The 19,367-nt window shown below is 37.2% G+C and overlaps 1 protein-coding gene across 2 annotated transcripts in view; it reads right to left on the reverse strand.

The window, feature by feature from the left end:
- Positions 1–19,367, reverse strand: part of LOC134660651 (uncharacterized) — a 126,991-nt gene that overhangs the window by 63,856 nt on the left and 43,768 nt on the right. For both annotated transcript variants that reach the window (XM_063516437.1, XM_063516430.1), the window contains exon 2: positions 2,168–2,229. In XM_063516437.1, the coding sequence (XP_063372507.1) occupies positions 2,168–2,219 (52 nt within the window). In that variant the 5' untranslated portion in view covers positions 2,220–2,229. The remainder of the gene's footprint in view (positions 1–2,167; positions 2,230–19,367) is intronic.

The raw sequence follows: 19,367 nt of genomic DNA on the forward strand, positions 1-19,367 counted from the left end.
GCCAAAACACTGCCTGAATGCCAGCCGGCCTAGCCATGGTGACTAACGCTATCGCTTCGCCCTCGAATCGCTTTGTGTCTCTCTACCTCTCTTCCACATGTCCACCAAGATTCACGTTTATCAAGCATGTGTCCTTAGTATCCTGCTGTACGCTTCAGAAACATGGACCACCTACCCCAAGCAAGAGCGTCGCCTTAACGCATTTCACATGCGCCACCATATTAGGCGTAACTTGAAAGGATCGGGTAACTAATTAGGCTTTCAAAGACCAAATGCAACAGCATAACGGCTATGCTGAAACAGAGATGACTCCGTTGGCTGGGACACGTTCATAGAATGGACCCTGACAGATGGCCACGTGAAGTCATGCTCGGACAGATTGCCGAAGCTAAGAGACCGGTTGGTACACTAAATATACTATTGCAGTCAGTATTTTTTTTCTTTCGATCCATTTTTTACAAAATAAAAAGTATTTTCGACGTGTTTTCGTTCTTACTTTTTACATGCTTATAATAAAATTATACGTTTTTGTGCTTGAGTGTACTTACCCATTAGTCACCCGAAATTTAATTATAAAAGTCTGTAGGTAAGTATTTAATAAATCTTTTCACACAAATTGCCATTATAAAAGTCTAATAGTACTTATTTAATCGATCTCTACTGTGGCTACTGCTAAAGCTGCTTGCCTCTAGCTAGACATGGTAGACATGACGACAATGTTGGCGCTCATTATTAGTAAGTAAAACTATGTTATTTAACGAATTGACAATAGTTTGCAGCGTTCGCATCCTCTATTAAAAATAACAAGCAGAACTTTTACAAACACTTTAAAGTGCTTTGTTTTTTTTTTCTCGAAAAATAGCCTTCATTTATTATAATGTTTTGTCGTGGTGTTAATTTCGTTTGACATTTTGAAGAAAAATATGCAAATAGATTAACCCGATTTTAAATCAAGTATTGCAGAGTTGATAATTATTCAACTTTAACTAATAAAAAGCGTCAAATGAAACGAATACATGATTTATAAAACTTAAAAAAGCACTGTAAACTGGCTACGGACTTTGTGGCGTCAAATCTTCGTCTTTTTGAAATTCATACATAATGGTGATATTAGCAGACACAACAGAAGAAAATTAGCTACACAAGACACAAAGATACACATCCGTAGAGTGCTAATAATTCAAAACAGGATTAGGTACTTCACTTTCATTGCCGTAATCAGACAATTCTTGCGTCGTATTTTATGCAAGTTTATATTTCTTGTATATCATTTTCTTGAATTTCAGTGGTTCTGTTAGAGCTAGCGGTAGCGAGCCCACTTGGGCCGTGCGGCTGCAAACCGGTGTTCGAATATTGCGCCAGCGACTACACCACGTACCACAGCATCTGCGAGTACAAGTGCAAACATCCCTCCACCCCGTTCCACGACTGGTATATTCTGTATAACGGGCCTTGCTTGTCGGGGACGGACACTACAACTCGTGCGAGTACTACAACTATAACTATTCCCATCACTACAAGTGAGCCAATAAAAAAGACCAGCACTACAACGCGATGGCAGTGGACGGATTATACATTCGGGGACTCAATAAATGGATAGACTTATCATTATTCTGTGGAATCTGTTTTCCAGAACTTGGCTGAATTCACTTCCATGTAAAGCAGATTTAAACTGTGCAATTGTAGTTTTAATTATTTGTCATTTAAATAACGCGTCACGCCCAAACTGTAGTAAGTAAATAGTAAAATGGAACGAATGGACAAAAGAGTCAAAAACAATGAGTGAGGCGTGCCACGTCAACGTTTCTTATTATGAAACAAAGTCCAAAATCTGACGAGTAGCAAGTATTCGCACCAAGTAAAATTAACTAGGTACAGGAAATTTACGGCTCGGCCACGACTTTACGCGACTGGCAACGGCAGCAGCGACATCCATAGGTGGGACCGAAAGGTCCGATCGCTGTGTCTCGCTCCAACCTATGGTTATCGCCGCCGTCGCAAGTCGCTCAATGTTGTGGCTAAGCCGTAAGAGCCTTATCACACTGGCGATTTGCGGGCGAATTGAGAGCGAAGCGAACGGGCATCTTCTAGTACGTACGTACTGTCTTAGTACGCAACAAAATCACTTACAATAACCAGCATTTCGTAACAAAATATGTAAACTTACATAAAATTAGTGCCGCCACCACCAGGCAGGTTCTACTTATTTGTAGATACATTTTGGAGAATCTGAAACAAATCATACATACCTAATTTAATTTACAATATTCCATCTACAAGTATAATTATTATGTACTAATATAACAATTTAAGCTAAGTCTAAGGGTAACATTCCTTTTCTGACGGCAGCTGAACTAAAGTGTCATTCAATAGAACTTGCTAACTATGTAAACAAAAGTTACTAGTAATTTGACATTCAGTGTCAATTTTAGATAGTTAGCAAGTTCTATTGAATGACACTTTACTGGTACTGAACGCGTAACTGTCACTGTTAATTTAGATAGTAAATGAACAGTAGTGCAACTGCGGTTGGAAATGGACTGTCACCTTAAGTGTAAACATCTATGACGTCGACTACCACTTTTATCCAATCAACGAAATCTGCGAAAAGGAAACAATAAAATATAATGTCCCAAATCGGTCCAACCATGCCAGCTCACAACAAGCTGGAAAACTGTTTTGGGTACTATGTCGGTGGACAGTGTGGACGAACCATTAGCGAGTGACGTAGTGAGTGTTGTGTGCAACCCATCGTTTGACAATAATGCCATAAATGAGGGTAGTTTCTCGCCCCCCCTGCCGCCACCGGCGCCTGCGCCGAGTCATCGGGCGCGGAGAGCTGCGGCCCGCAGTCTGCGCCGGTCCGTCACCGTAAACGCAAGCTCCTGATGACACTCCTCGGTACGGAGTGAAACATGTCGAGCGTTTTTCGACTTAGAATACGTGAGTGACCCGTTTTTAATATATTTAATACGGTCCAACCATGTTCTAAAAATCAGAGAAAATACATAAAACAAGATCCCATCCTATTGAAAATTTCGTAGTCGGTATTAAATAAGGTACCAGTCATAACCTATGTACATTATTTCGACTATAACAGCGGTCGGCAACCTTTTACCAGTCAAGGGCCACATAGTAGGTAACGAAGTTGACGCGGGCCCCACTTTGTTAATATTTATGACTAAATAGACTAGACATTGTCGTTTGTCAATATTACATACAAAATAGCCAGGAAGGCTCGCGGGCCGCAAGTGACCGGTTCACGGGCCGCATGTGGCCCGCGGGCCGCGGGTTGCCGACCGCTGGACTATAATATTATCGTCATAATACGTCTGTATGAAATAGGTACCTATAAGGAAAACTATACTAAAACATACTTTAAAAGGAATCCACGATGATAAAAGATGAGATAGCACATCGGTCGGAATTCCCGCATCAATAGCAATAACCTTTGAGGACGATTCTGTTTTCACAATTCGATCTCATTTTGATACGACATTGAGTTATGTCGTCAGAACCCTTAGTGTAAATTTAATTCGATAGCGTAACGATCGTTCGCGATTGCCTTATGTCTATTTTTGTATGGGATTTTGAACAGCGCGCAAAGCGGGACGTTTTGGAAACTCAAAATCCCATTCAAAATAAATAAATATTATAGGACATTCTTACACAGATTGACTAAGTCCCACAGTAAGCTCAAGAAGGGTTGTGTTGTGGGTACTCATACAACGATATATATAATACACAAATACATAAATACATAGAAAACACCCAAGACCCCGCCCGACGTTGCTTAACTTCGGTCGAAAATCACGTTTGTTGTATGGGAGCCCCACTTAAATCTTTATTTTATTCTGTTTTTAGTATTTATTGTTATAGCGGCAACATCATCACCATCAACATCATCTGTGAAAATTTCAACTGTCTAGCTATCACGGTTCGTGAAATACAGCCTGGTGACAGACGGACGGACGGATAGCGAAGTCTTAGTAATAGGGTCCCGTTTTTACCCTTTGGGTACGGAACCCTAAAAAAAATACGTTTTTCCTTATAAAATGCATCACTACTTCACTACACACGACGTCACACACTGTCACAAGTGATAATGATAACGATATAGGATATACATTATATACGCCGCTAACACTGGTGTTCACGATCAATGTCGTCTCAAAACAAGATTAAACCCGTAACAAATTGTGAAATCTGAATCGGCCCCCTTAAAGGTATTTGGAAAGTTCAATACCTACGTCATACTCATACGCTGCCTGGGGATTCCCTAGATGCAGAGAATATTCTAAATTCCAATAATTTACTAAGTATTGGTATTCTCCTTTATCTTATACCTAATATACTGCCTAATATAAACTAGTGGCTCTGTGAGCTGTAGACCTCGCGAGCATAGCTTATTGGGACCGTGCACGATGTCAGCGCCACACAGGGGTTTGATCAATCAACAATACAAAGATTTTAATTTATCAAAAAAAAATACGAAATGTAAGCTGTGTAAGTGAAAAAAAAAATACAAAATGTTATGTCTTACTGGGGATCTAACCCAGACTTTCTGTGTGCAAACAAAAAAAGCGATTGTTTACAAAATGCGCCATGATAGTTCTTAGCTAAGCTGACGAAATTCGGCTACTCATTCTCGAGTACAAACTAAATATCTAAATACCGCCTAAACCAGCAATACAATTTTTCTGCATTTTTTGCCATTTACTATGTAAATATGTCTCAAAAAGAAAATACTCTTATGATATCGATATGACTATTTGTTTAAGCGCGAGGTATCATAACTCCTCCATTTTTGAAAATTTCCAAAAACGGGATCGACAAAAAAAAATTATTTACTCATCGAATCTGGTCACAAAATTTCACAAGAATCGGTTGAGAATTGTGACCTGTAGAGGAGAACATCCGGACATACAAAAGCAAAATGCCCGAGTCAAAACGTAGACCTTCGCTACGCTTCGGTCAACGAGCAATTTCTTAAGCATTGTTCGAATGGGTCCGTAAGACTATTATTTTCATTTTCATTTGTTTTATACGATAAATTTAATAGGTTTAGTTGTATAAAACCTGGGCGTGTCTCGCATTAAACGTAGCAGCAGTTTTGGAAAGTATGTAATGAAATATAACGTAAGTCGTTATTTGAATATATAAATAAATGAATAAAACAACAAACAGGGCATCAGGGAACACTAGAAACTAGAAGAAATAGCTAAATATATCCTTAAAAGACCCAGGTCAGAATCGAATTATCTGTGAGAGTAGTTTGCAGAAATGGATAGTCTCTCTAAGGAATAGATATATAATGCTGCCATGCATATACAACGAATGAAAATAATGATACGATCACTCGCGCTTATCGATGCGCGCGAGGTGCACTGCGAATCGTCTCAAGGTAGTATCATGACTATATCAAAACTACATCAAATTGTGAAATATGTAACAGCGCTAAAGTTTGTCAACAGTACGTCAATGTATTTGTTTAAACGCTCTTATTGGGAGCATTTACAAAATTATGCAAATATGTTCGTAAACTGGGTTAATTGCGAATATAAAACGTGTGTCAATCAGAATAAAGTAAAAGATAATTTCTTAACATGCGAGAAGTAATTCCATCCATAATTTGTTTATTTGTATTGTGCTTGTTGTTTTGTAATCGACGACACATACCTAGACATTGCTTGGAGGATATAACCAACCGGAGACGCCTTGTCTGTAATTTTCTGTACAAAACAGTCTGCCGATTTTTGCGGGGGAGGGGCAAATAGCCATGTCAGATAAACGCCAGTCCATACATTGTGTATGACCATTGGCCACCTATTTTCGACAGAGGGAAACGCCTGTTAATGGCTACTCCGTTTGGTTATATCCTCTAAGAGACATTGCATTAATCCTATAATATTTAGATCCTCCTAAACTCCCTTTTATGACTGGCGAAAGTGCCCCACGAATAAAAACTTGGCTTTAGTTCCAGACTTACTTCTTGTATTTCTAGAGTACATAGTTGCATTTGCCCCATAGTTGCACTTGGCCTAGTTAACCTTACCTACTTACTTTTTGCAATATTACACGTTTCCCTTAAAGAACTTTATTTTTTATCATGTAATCGAGATAACGATTTATAAAAATCGTTTTAATATAATTATGTCTTATGTCAGAGGAAAATGCGCCAATGATCTAATACCTTAATTATTTCCCCATGAGCAAATATACTTAGTTCAAGGATTACAATCAATAAGCTAAGCTAGACATCTGTGTGTACTTAGTAAATATTTAAAATACATAAAATAATCTAGCATATGTTAACTAGATACTCCTCATAGAACCATGACCATACCCCGGCCGGCGAGAGCAAAAATGCGTCTGCTCCTAGTGCTTAATTAAATATCGACTATTCTATCGACATATGGATGTCGATAGAATAGTCGACTTTTAATTAAGCACAATTTTTTTTTTTTAACTGAGCCATTAGTATTTGTTATTTATTTCAACTTGATACCTCCACGCGTTTCTAAGAATAACCCTAAAACAATTTTAAACTGAATAAATACAAACACTTGGTTTTAATTTTGTTTACAACAATAATTAATACTTCTGCATATCATAACGGTGGTCCAGTATATCGTGTTGTTTTTATCGACATCGACCAAAGTGTGTGTCCTCGCACTATTAAGCTGTCAACGCATTTTTGCTCTCGCCGGCCGGGGTATGACCATGACAGTCTGGGTAAAAGTTTTGAAGGAAGTTTTTTTAAGATAAATAAATAATAGCCTCCTAGGGCCCAAGGTCCTATCTATAGTACCTATAATATTCAGTTCGTTGTAATTTAAACCATGTTCAATTAGAACAGAGTCGCGAGTCAAACAACGTAAAATCAACTCTATTACCTACAATTTAGGTTCGAATTTCAGTGGCAAATTTTGGATGTTTCGTTTGTATGGCTGGATAGATGATGGTCAGCTAAAGCTGGCCATACACACTAGGGTACGCCTGCGCAGTTTGTACAGTTCAACTGCACAGTCGATGCCACATCGCTACGTTTTGCATGTACAGTTCAACTGCACAGTCGATGCCACATCGCTACGTTTTGCCTGTACAGTTCAACTGCACAGTCGATGCCACATCGCTACGTTTTGCATGTACAGTTCAACTGCACAGTCGATGCCACATCGCTACGTTTTGCATGTACAGTTCAACTGCACAGTCGATGCCACATCGCTACGTTTTGCATGTACAGTTCAACTGCACAGTCGATGCCACATCGCTACGTCTTGCCTGTACAGTTCAACTGCACAGTCGATGCCACATCGCTACGTTTTACCCGTGCAGTTGGCAAATGTATGGCGTGTGTATGGCCAGAGCAGTCAAGCTGCTCGTGTCACAACAAAAGTCATAAAATAGAAACTTGAGTTAGGTTAGCCCGACTATGAGTTTTCTTTTTCACACATACTTATAATTTTATCAACTACCTACTTACGTTCTAAAAACGGGTATTGTAGCAAATTTTAACATTTTTAACCTTTCGTATCGTATCGTATAGCGGACGCTGTCAAGAAAGATCACACTTTCAAGTTAATGATAGCCTCGTAAGTCCCCATGTACTTGTACAAGTACAAATTAAATTCGAGTTTTGAACTCATATGGAAATAAAAGAAAGTACCAAATTCAAAAGCGGCAAAATTGCCCTGGGTCTTACGAGGTTGCTTGCGTCCGGGATCTAGGCATATCAGTGGCGATTTTGTTTAGGTATGGCATAAAGCGTTCAAAAGGTTGAGCCCGGGGCCTCTAAACTACGGCCCGTGGACCGATTCCAGCCAGCAAGTCTTTATTTGAATCGGGAGAGACAGGTCGAAAACTTGTGGTGAAAAAAATTTGGGAACCTTGTCTTAACTACCCGTCTTAAGAGTATTCAAGAATGAAATAACGTATTTAATACATAGGTAGGGTAATTGTGTCTGTTTGCCGTCCAGTGCCTGTTTCCGTCCACTTGGCGGAGTTGCTACAAAGAATTGCGGAAAATTTGAATATAAACAAGCCTTCTCACACATGTTTGGATTTGTTGCAATCCATAATGTCTAAGCAATATTTTTACCAAAATAAAAGTGTTATTTGACAAATAGCGGCTTTAAAAAAAATTATGTTAGTGGCGGCATTGCATCCAGAGCTTGAAAACGTCATTTTGCAAGAAAAAAAAAGTGTTGGCGGCAAATGTTCACGGTAAGTTTATTAATTAATTTAACTAGTTTAAGTTACGTTATTGGCACATACTGCAACTTAAAAGTATAGTAAACGCAATTTTAAGTGTTTTTTATAGTTTTTTCATAATAATCTTTGATAAATTTAGTGGACGAGTACTGACATACTAATTTTGAAAAATATTTAGTTTCCGACCACACGGACGGTAACTGGAACAGCTAGGTGAGTATTTGTTATGATCGTTTTACTTCAAAAGACTTATAAACTACTATATATTTTCTCTTAAAATGATGTTTCTTGCTTATAAGATTATACATTTTAGTTTTCGTCCACGATTTTGTCAGTGTTGCTTGATTAAAATCATGTTTAAAATACGTGGTCGAAAACTAAAAATAGCTTTAAATATTGTTTCAGTTTCCGTCCATGTACTATGAGTGGTGTAGACGAGATTTATTATTACATGATTACTGAGGGCGAAAATAGCAATTCGTGGATGAGTTTCGATTTTGTTCGACGAAATGAAAGAATTGAACTGAGTCCGACAATGAGACGATTCCACGAATTGCTATTCCCACCTGTAAGGATACTGTGTGGTTTATATAGATTTTTAGTACTTATAAAACATTTTTCTAGATTAAATAAGCTAAGTGACTTTTAAAAGTATTTGTAATGATCGATCACGTGAATGGTCACGTGATCGATTCCTCCATCTTGAATATTGAACGATCATTCGTGGGGTGACGTTCGAACGATAAGGTCGATCAATATTAAAAATGGTAGAAGGTATTTGAATTGTGAGCAGGTCAGTTCGTTTTGTTTTGTGAGAACCCGAGATAATAATTATAGTATGTGTCTAAGTGTATACCTACTGTCGCGTGCGTGTGGTTAATCAGGCTCAAAGAGATTATATTCATTGTGCCAAATAAATGTATTTTTATCACACATACCGTTGTTTTAATAAAATGATTAGACCTCTTAATATCTCAGAAGTGGGATAGGCGAGTATTTTTACAAATCACTCGTTTATCCCGCCTGCAAAAGTTAATTAATCGGCCCTGGCACAATGAATACAATAATGACACATAACAATTAAATGATATTGTTTTTGTTGACCACTTATTTTGACTAATTATTTTTTTAGTGTGAGGTTCGTGCTCACACTTAAATAATGATAGCTTAATACAACTAGGAAAGTAAACGAAATAATAAAATAATGTAATGTAATAACATCTTGAGTCGTTTTGATTTCGTGATCTCAAATTTGTTTACGTGAGAAATATATTATGATTATTATGAAACGAGTGCATGCATACGTTAAAACGTATTGTCCTGTTCTGAGCTGTTTTGACAAAAAACAACAGTTACAAGTTTTACACTACAAAGATAATTATAATTTCCAATACCTAAGGTTGGGTGTTGCATTCTATTAAATACCTATTTACTTTATTACCTATATAATGTATTTCAATTGCGACGGTCAGATTTAATAATGTTTTGATTGGTTCGCAATTAAGTGTTTATTCTTATCTTAGTGTAGGTACTTGTAAATATAATTATATTTTCAAGTTTTGCCTAAAACTAGATGCGTGATGATATGCTAATAAGGCAATGCAATATAACTTCCCATTCTCCTTCCCTTTTCGTTTTTCTTTTATTCTTCGAATTACATTGAGTTTGAGTATGCACGTGTTACATTCATGTGAACAAGTCTATATTTATAATAGTTGTTTATTCAAATAATGACCAGATTATAATTATAAAGAAACTAAACGATATGGTAAATGAAGAAATAAATCCTTATAATAGATTCATACTTAAATACTACGTAAATGGTACGGATAATTTAATTTTAATGTAACCATGATGAGGAGAATTTAAAATCATTTTTATAAAATAAATAATGAACCCGTTTCGACGAGCCCTGCGACGCGACGTTGCTTCAGGCTGCTGAAAAACACTGATAATTGATGAAAATTTAGAATTTATGATACAGTGTAGATAATTATTAGAATCGGCCTGAAATATGTCTGGTTGATGAAAATAACTGAAATTTGTAAAAGTTTCAATTCTACATTAATGTAGAGCCTCATTCAAAACGGCCTGAAACGATATTTCAGCCTGCTGAAAGTGACTGAAACTTGTGAATATTTCAAATGTTTTGATATTGTGTAGAGCTTCATTAGAAACGACCTGTAACGATATTTCAGGCTGCTGAAAGCAGCTGAAACTTGTTATAACTACAAATCAATCAATCAATCAATCATTTATTTATTGCACCATGGTTACAACTAGTGTTGAGTCGCTCACTCGTGAGGCACCTCATTTGTACCACTCATTTTGTTAATTTGTCGAAGTACTTCGTACCGCAAAAATGTCTTACTTCACTCCTCTATTCATTTTACTTGATTCTAAAATTATCTTTCTCCTAAATGTTCTATTCTTAACCTCCAGAATTGCACTACAATTAAATGTTACTATTTATTTATTTATAAAGGAAGTGATGAATATATAAATATGTATATACATTAAATATTTTTGTCGCCGTTGGAATTAATGGAATAGTCGGCGCTGAAAATATGCTAGTACCTCACCTCATTTGAAGTAAGACATTGTAACACCTCATTTTAGAAAATGAGGTACTCATACAAACTCATTTTAAATTGATGTCCTACCCATCACTAGTTACAAGTGTTACAACAAGAGATGTTACAACATTTATACAAGTAAGTACCTCATGGACCCTAAAAGGGTATGACAAACATTTCCTTAAACTAAGATTTATAATATTTACATATGTCATGCAATAAAGCACAAAAAGTAGCATCGTATTAAATTATATAAATAGAACTAATAAATTACATATTAAAGCTATCTGCGAAGAAATCATTAATAGAATAATACACTTTTCTCGCAAGGAACCATTTCAATCTTTTGCGTATGTTGTATCCCTTTCCTCTGCCTTTATAAAGTCTGGAATATGATTGTAGCATTTAGCTGCTGCATAAAGAGGGCTTTTCCTATATATTTGTAATTTAGGCGCGGGTAGCTCAAGTTTGTATTTTAGCCTTCGATTTGGCAGCTGTTTGAACAAGTGTATGTTTTTTTTGACATAAATACATAATTCTAAAATATAAAGACATGGTAGCGTAAGTATGCCGTGCTCAAAAAATGTGGCTTGCAGCTATCGGGTTCTTGGATACCCAACCAATGCACGAACGCATTTCTTTTGATATTGTGTAGAACTTCATTAGAAACAACCTGTAAAGATCTTTCACGCCCCTGAAAACTACCTGAACTTAGTGAAAATTTAATAAATTGGCAGGGATGATAATATTTCGGGTTGTTAGAACCTGTTGGAAATGCTGATATTACGAGTTTAAATCGTGTTAGACATCACAGGTACTTAACTGACATCAAGGTACTTTGTCAGCTGATAGAGCTCTTTTAAAAAAACAACGTGTACTATTCTAATCATATTTTTAACCATATAGTGCAAGATGACGCTACAACACTCGTAATGTTTGTAAGGACGGTTAAAAATTGGAAGGAGCGGCGATAATTAACCGTACAAATATAAGTTTGGCTTATTATTAACGGGGCAACTGAAATATTAAACAGGAACTTTCATTGGGCATACAATAATATTATTTGGCTGTGCATTAATAGTTTAGAGCCAATAAGTTTATATTAGTCTCAAATATAAGCATGATAATTATTAAAAAAAAACTGGCAGCAAAATCAAGCCACCAAAAAAAACATATAGGGAACTTGAAGTGATAGGTTGGCGTCTAAAATAATAACTAAAATATTGCAAAGCGATATACTTATAGTCGAAATCCCTAATCATGAAACACCTAATGGCCATTGTACCATTAGGTCTTTAAATTTTTAATTACTTATTTCAGTAGTTACCACTGTATTCTGCCAGAGTAGGTGCGACGACGAGCGAGGCGAGGAGGAGCATGTTAGGTTGACTGTGTAGTCAGTGTAGAGGTAGTAACCAAACAAAATATTTTAAAAGAACTTCATTTTTAAATTAATAGATAGCCATTTTCTTTTTAAAATGTGCTTCATAAAATGGTCTCCAGATGCCAAATAAATAATTGGTACCTGTCTAAAAGTAAACAAAAAGCTGTAACAGTAATAAAATACAACTCGTATTGATATATTTTAAGGCTCCCTTTTTGTTGCCAATCTATTAATTTAGTACCCATTTCTATTTTTTTAAACTACCCAAATTTGATTAATTAGATGACCGGTTAAATACGTGCCCATAAGTTTCAGTGATGGACGTAATCATAATCATAATCGTTTATTGCAGCCATGGTATTAAAAAATGTTCTTATTTAGTCAGTACGTACATGGACAGTAAATGACGATAAGGTCAGCGATGGTGGGTGCAGAGAGATCTTCTTCTTCTGTTGCCATGCCCTAGCGGGCGTCGGTGGCCATCTTTGCAAAGTCGTTTCTATTCTTGGCCAGTCTTGTTAGCGTGGCCGCGTCTTTGATGTTTGTCCATTTTTTGATGGCAGGCAGAAAGATGCGAAGTTCAGATCTTAATGTCACAGAAGTGGACGTTAACGAATGTGAGATTCGGGAACGTCCAACGCGTAAGTCATCTGGCATGCCAAGTGAGGGAGCGGAAGGGAGCCTAAAAGGTAGGCAAAGCCGCAAACACTTGCTGCATGCGATGCCAAGTGAGGGAGCGGAAGGGAGCCTGAAAGGAAGGCAAAGCCGCAAACACTTGCTGCATGATGAAGAATATGACCGCGATTTACGGCTTGAGAGAGATTCATGTTCGCGAACACGAAATTTGGGCGGCTACAATGGTAGTGCCTCTTGGCGCCGCCGCTCGCGCGGGGAATCTGTTAGAGATTGCCACGGTGGACCGTCAAGCCACATTCCGCGCAGTAGAAGCACGTCACCATATGTGGACGCACGAGCCCGACGGATATTGCGGAGGTCGCGGAATTCCTCTTATGAAGACAACGAGGATAATTATATATAAGCACCCACGACATCATGTGAGTCCCAAGACGGTATGGACGCATGGAGAGAAATAGGCACTATATTTATAATAACAGTTATGATGATGACTATCGCATAACCTCTGGACATAAAAGGTTATATATACTCTCACTCTTCGAGCGTCGATCGGTTCAAAAAATTTCCCAAACATAGTCTTAATTAACGGCGTGATAGCGTAAGTAAACTACCCGAATTTGGTGAAAATGTTATAAGTAAATTTTTGAACACCATAAAAGATATGAAAGGCAGTTTATCTTCTAAATTGTCGTTAAATAATGTTCACGAGTCCGATCCAATGTAGAAAGATTAAACCATTCTTACATGGCTTACAAAGTAGAGGAGTGCTGAGATTTACGGGTGGACAGAGAAAGAGATTATACATTTTACGCTTCCGAAACTTACAGGCCCTGCTAAATCTTTGTACCAGGATCCCAGCACTGTCCTCTACACGTGGTCGGAGTAGAAAAAGAAACTTGTAGAATCTTTCCCATGTTGTGATGATTACGCGGAACTTTTAACAACTATGCTCTCCAAGAAAGCTAAATATGGAGATTCACTTGAGCACTATTACTATATGACAAAGTTAGATTTATTAAATAGATTTTGTATTAAGGGTTGGAAAGCTGTTGTTGACTGCTTGTTAGATGGTATAGAGGACCGTGCTTTCGTGAACCTGAAGAGGGTCTTAAGTATTTAGAAACAGTTAAGGTGGGATTTAACAGAGAAATAGGTCAAAAATTTGATAAGCAGGGACAAGATAGGAAATAGTTAGATAACCCTACTATAAAACAATCGGATTAACCCTCTAATAAAATTGTTTGTCATAATTGTAACGAGGAAGAACACAAAAGTTTCCTGGGTAAAAAGACAGCGGACCTGTGGCAAGCTAGGTCATCTTCCAGTGTTCTGTAGGTAGTAGTAGAGAAACAATTCCAAATATAACTATTATCGATATCCTGATAAAAAAATACATACAAATCTTTTGTGTTTTGTCAATATGGGTATTGGGTAGTGCGTTAACTCTAAATAGAAAACCGACGGGAATAAATTGAATTAAATTTTGACACTAGCAACCTGCCTGTAACGGTAGGTGTAGGCGGCCGCGTAAAGCGATAATTAGGTAAGAGAAAAGCTAACGTGACCGTACAGGAATAAAAAAAAAAGTTGATGTTATGATTACCTATATTATTATATATTTTATTAATCAAGCAACATGGCTCAAAAGGCTGGGAAACATAAAAAAAAATTAAAATTACAACTAAAATTAAAAATACAGAATAGATTAAATTAAGATGTTACCTACTAAAATACGTAAGATTTAGATTTAAGGGAAACATGTCATAAAAATAAAATAATAAAAATAATAACAATTAAGATATATGGGGAAGAGGATCTTTATTGAACAAAATTATAATTATAAATACAGAAGTTACACTAAAAATTAAGATTGAATACAAGGAAATTATGGCTACTTATGAAAGATTATAATATATTGTACAAGTCAATATAACGATAGGTGGATTGACTCTAAAGCTATTTATAGGCTTGGCAAGCTTCTTTAGCAGGTTTGTACGTGACTTAGCTGTGATACGCAGACCACTGACAGACATGCTGAAGAAAGGCAATGAATGGAAGTGACCAGAATCAGTGACCAGGATGATGCATTCAACTCATTAAAGGGAAAACTAATATCTAGATCTATTCTCAATATTTATGACCCGAAACGTAAGACTCAGTTGCTTTTCCAAAAAAAAAAGTGACGAAGGCCCTTTTAAGCCAGTCTCGTACTTTAGCCGGAAAACTACACCAGATAAGCAACGTTCGCATTCATTTGAACTAGAGACCCTCACGGTGATTACCTCCTTGTTATAAATGACAGCTTTTCTAAATTCATTAACATCCAGCCTGTTCGAAATACAAAGACCTCAACAACGGTGAAGGTCTTCCGCGACTACATGAGCTATTTTGGAACACCCGTTAGATTAATCACGGACCTAGTGAGCATTAGGAGAGAAGTGCCGAGTGGTGGTAAATCAAAATTGGGTAGCAAATACCAGGGACCGTATAGGATTATTAGATGCCTTCCTAACGATCGCTAAGTAGTCGAAGATACACCACTAACACGGAAAAGGGCAACCATCGTTATGAAAACATAAGTGCGATAAATAAATTAAAATCTTGGTTGTGTTTGATAACAAGCATGGTAAGTAAGTAAGTAGTTCCGAATTTGGCAGTGACGACACCGAAAGTCCAAATGGGTCTGAGTAATCATCATGGCTAATTTGCATGGCTGTTAGTCTAGGATTTAGGACATAGGTAATTTAGATAAATTGATAATTTTTTAGTTAATATTGCACTATTGTAAGTTCGAATTTTCAATTGTATCTGTATCTGTAATTAGGTAGAGGTGTGTAGAAATCCTAAAATATCCTAACATTATGTTGTTTGATTATTATGTGTTATGTAAGTGCTATTGATTAGGCTTTCTTGACGTTGTTCAATGAGTTCATTAAAAATAATTAAATGAATGCTAATAAATAAAGTGATCATATAAATTCGTATAGCTTAGTTAAAATATACTTTATTTTGTAATATACTGTTATAAAACCAGTATATCTAACATTTAATCGAATGGTAATTGTAGATGAGCAAAGGGACTTGCTCTAGCAGGATGGCCGAGCTGTAAGGATACTGTGTGGTTTATATAGATTTTTAGTACTTATAAAACATTTTTCTAGATTAAATAAGCTAAGTGACTTTTAAAAGTATTTGTAATGATCGATCACGTGAATGGTCACGTGATCGATTCCTCCATCTTGAATATTGAACGATCATTCGTGGGGTGACGTTCGAACGATAAGGTCGATCAATATTAAAAATGGTAGAAGGTATTTGAATTGTGAGCAGGTCAGTTCGTTTTGTTTTGTGAGAACCCGAGATAATAATTATAGTATGTGTCTAAGTGTATACCTACTGTCGCGTGCGTGTGGTTAATCAGGCTCAAAGAGATTATATTCATTGTGCCAAATAAATGTATTTTTATCACACATACCGTTGTTTTAATAAAATGATTAGACCTCTTAATACACCGGAGCATAGTGGTTTGCCCCAAATATGCGAGGAAATAAGTTAAAATAGGCAATTAATTATTTAAGCATCAAGCATTACTCGAATCTTAATATAAAAAATGTCAAATCTTACGATTTTCCCTCCTTAATATCTCGCGCACGAGTGTGGAGCGGGCTTTAAAATAATTGAAATGTCTATGATTATTAAGCAGTATTTACACGATGTTACAAAATAGTCCTGCAAGAATGAGACATATAATTGTCTCCCTATCTCGCTCTATATCCTACAGCATGAACTGATAGCTGTACCAGGCCGTGTGGATGCTGGTTTAATAAGTATCTGTTTTTCGCTCTCACTTAAGCCCCGCATTCACACTCCTACCTTGTAGGCCGCCTCGTAGTCCGCCTCGTTGGGTAGGATTGTGTATGGGGGTTGTAGACTACGAGCCGTCCTACCGTTTAGCCGTTTGTAGGACGGCTCGTAGTCCACAACCCCCATACACAATCCTACCCAACGAGGCGGACTACGAGGCGGCCTACACGGTAGGAGTGTGAATGTGGGGCTTTATAAAACTCCGTCCTTAAAAGCCATCTCTTTCTCGCTCTCACTCATGGGTGCGGTTGTCTGTTACACGGCTTTAATGGACGTACATACGGCGGATCACCTTACACACGATCGAACGTGCGCCGGACCGCAAAGTCACGGTCCGGGCGTCTGTAAGGCCAAGCGCGCACCACGATTTTAATTTTTGCGAGACGATTTTAGAATCGCGCTGTAATTTATCGCAGAAAATTCACTGCGCGCACTGCGATGAAAAGTCGACGATTTGTTCATTCTCGACATGGATTTCGTACCAGTCGCCAGGCGTGAAACAATATGCAATCGCTGTATGACTGAGTATTTATACCACAAAGGTGATCTCCTTCTATTTCTATAATTAAACGGTCAACATCTAGCGTCTCATCTTGTGACTCCATTGGAGAAGCAGGTTCCGATATGTTGACTCTTGGAGAGCGAAATGCCGACTGAGGTCCGGGGTGCGATTTTATTATCGCAGTGCGCGCGGGGCCATACAACTCCGTATGCTGCAATTCACTTTGTGACAATGGCGTCGCGAGCAGTCGCGGAAAAATGTGACAAATCACAATTTTAAAATCGCTGCGATTTTTTTGTCGCATATGCAAAACAAAACTAAGTCGGTACTAGTAACGTACATAGCTTAAAAATAAATGATTCCTTATTATATTGATATTATATATTATAAATGCGAATGTAACACTGTTTGTCGGTCTGAGTCCTGAGGAAGGAAATATATATAAATATTTATCACGAAAATAACCATTCTACGCGGTCGAAGTCACGGGCAGAAGCTAGTAACTAACTAAGAATTATCTATATAACATAAAAACAAAAAATAAAGATAGGTATAATTGATTTTCAATGCAATAATGCACCCTACAGTACTTTTTCATACAGTGGACGAAAACTGACTCATACGTGGACGAAAAGTAGCTCACAGGCGGACGGAAACTGAAATAACCCTACTTTTTCAAAATATATTTTTTATAAAATAAACCGTAAATATTATTTAAGGTCACGTAATATTAACCTAAAATAGACAATATGAGCAATACAAACAAATATAGCACATTTAAGTAAGACTACTTAAATATTTTTTTTTAGCATTTCAAAGTAGACATCTCCTATAATTGGACGGTATCTGACACAATTACCCTACTTAAATATCAAATTTTATTGTTTCTGATCTCCATGACATTAAGTGCGTAAATTGAATAAGTCTAGGCAAACAATTATTTTCACTAGAAATGAAAAGCCCTCAATCTCAATTAGCGTCATTGTCTAAATTATGCTAATTTTGTCAAAGATTCAGATAATTTTACTCCGAAAAGTATCAACTTACGGGTCATTAACCTGTACGAGTTAAAATATCTTAAACTAAACGGACTTTATAATAATTTTATAACTTTATCCTTATAGGCATGTTAAAACCTTCTACTACTTAAAAGTTACATAAATAAAAGCCTTCCAAAAATGTACGCCGGTTTTCCCTAACTATTGAGACTCGGAACATGTTCTACGAAACAGGACGCGTGAGTGACCGTTAAATTAGCTTAACCTTAGTATGACTCACTATAGTTAAAATTCGAATATTCCTACTTATAAATGCTATCCTACTCTGTCTGTTACCTTCACGCTTAAACCGGTGAACCGATTTAGTTGAAATTTAAGTCGTGTCCAGACGAGCTGGGCAAATCGACCGATTTGATCAGGAAAATAATTAGCGCCAATCTCATCTAGCTTCCACACGTCCACAATTTAATCACGGATTTTAAAACCCCGGCTTCTAACTACGAACATTGGCATTTTTGTGTCCGCGCCTGATCGAATCAGGCCGTGCGGACCAAATTGGCGTTTGCGTCCGCACGGCCTGATTCAATCGGACAATTTCATCAGATTGGCGAAAAATTGTCTCAACTGGACTCCACTTTAGTGTGGAGATTGAGGCCCAAGAAAGGGTGTAGGGTAGTTTTTATAAATCATCATTTGCGTCCCACGTAGACAAAGTCGCGGGAAGAACCTAATCAATATATATCATGGTATAATAATATACTCCGCCTGGTACTCTCTTCCGAGATTCGCGAATGACCTAACTGTCACTTGCCTACGTCATCATGCTGTTTACAGGTTCTCAAACTTTAAAATGTGGGAGAATTTTAACCAACGGTGAAAATTATTTTAACGGCATTAATTTTAAGTTATTCATGTAGAAACATAGTAGAATAAAACAAATCTATACTGCACTTTTCACTCCTACTCTTACAGTTCCGAATAGAGCAGCCAACCATTTTCGTAACAAAACATTAATTACCAAGCTTACGACGTGAAAAGTTTGGAAAACACTGCGACTGCTGACACTGAGCGAGAAGGAAATAACAATTAACACGCGTTCGACAAGGATGACGGTCAGGGACAAAATGGCGGATTGTCAAATGTGACAGCGCTATCCTGTGTTGCCAGTAGTGTAAACAGAATTACCCGAACGT

This window comes from Cydia amplana, chromosome 2, assembly GCF_948474715.1.
Source record: "Cydia amplana chromosome 2, ilCydAmpl1.1, whole genome shotgun sequence".
NCBI classification, from domain to species: Eukaryota; Metazoa; Arthropoda; class Insecta; order Lepidoptera; family Tortricidae; genus Cydia; species Cydia amplana.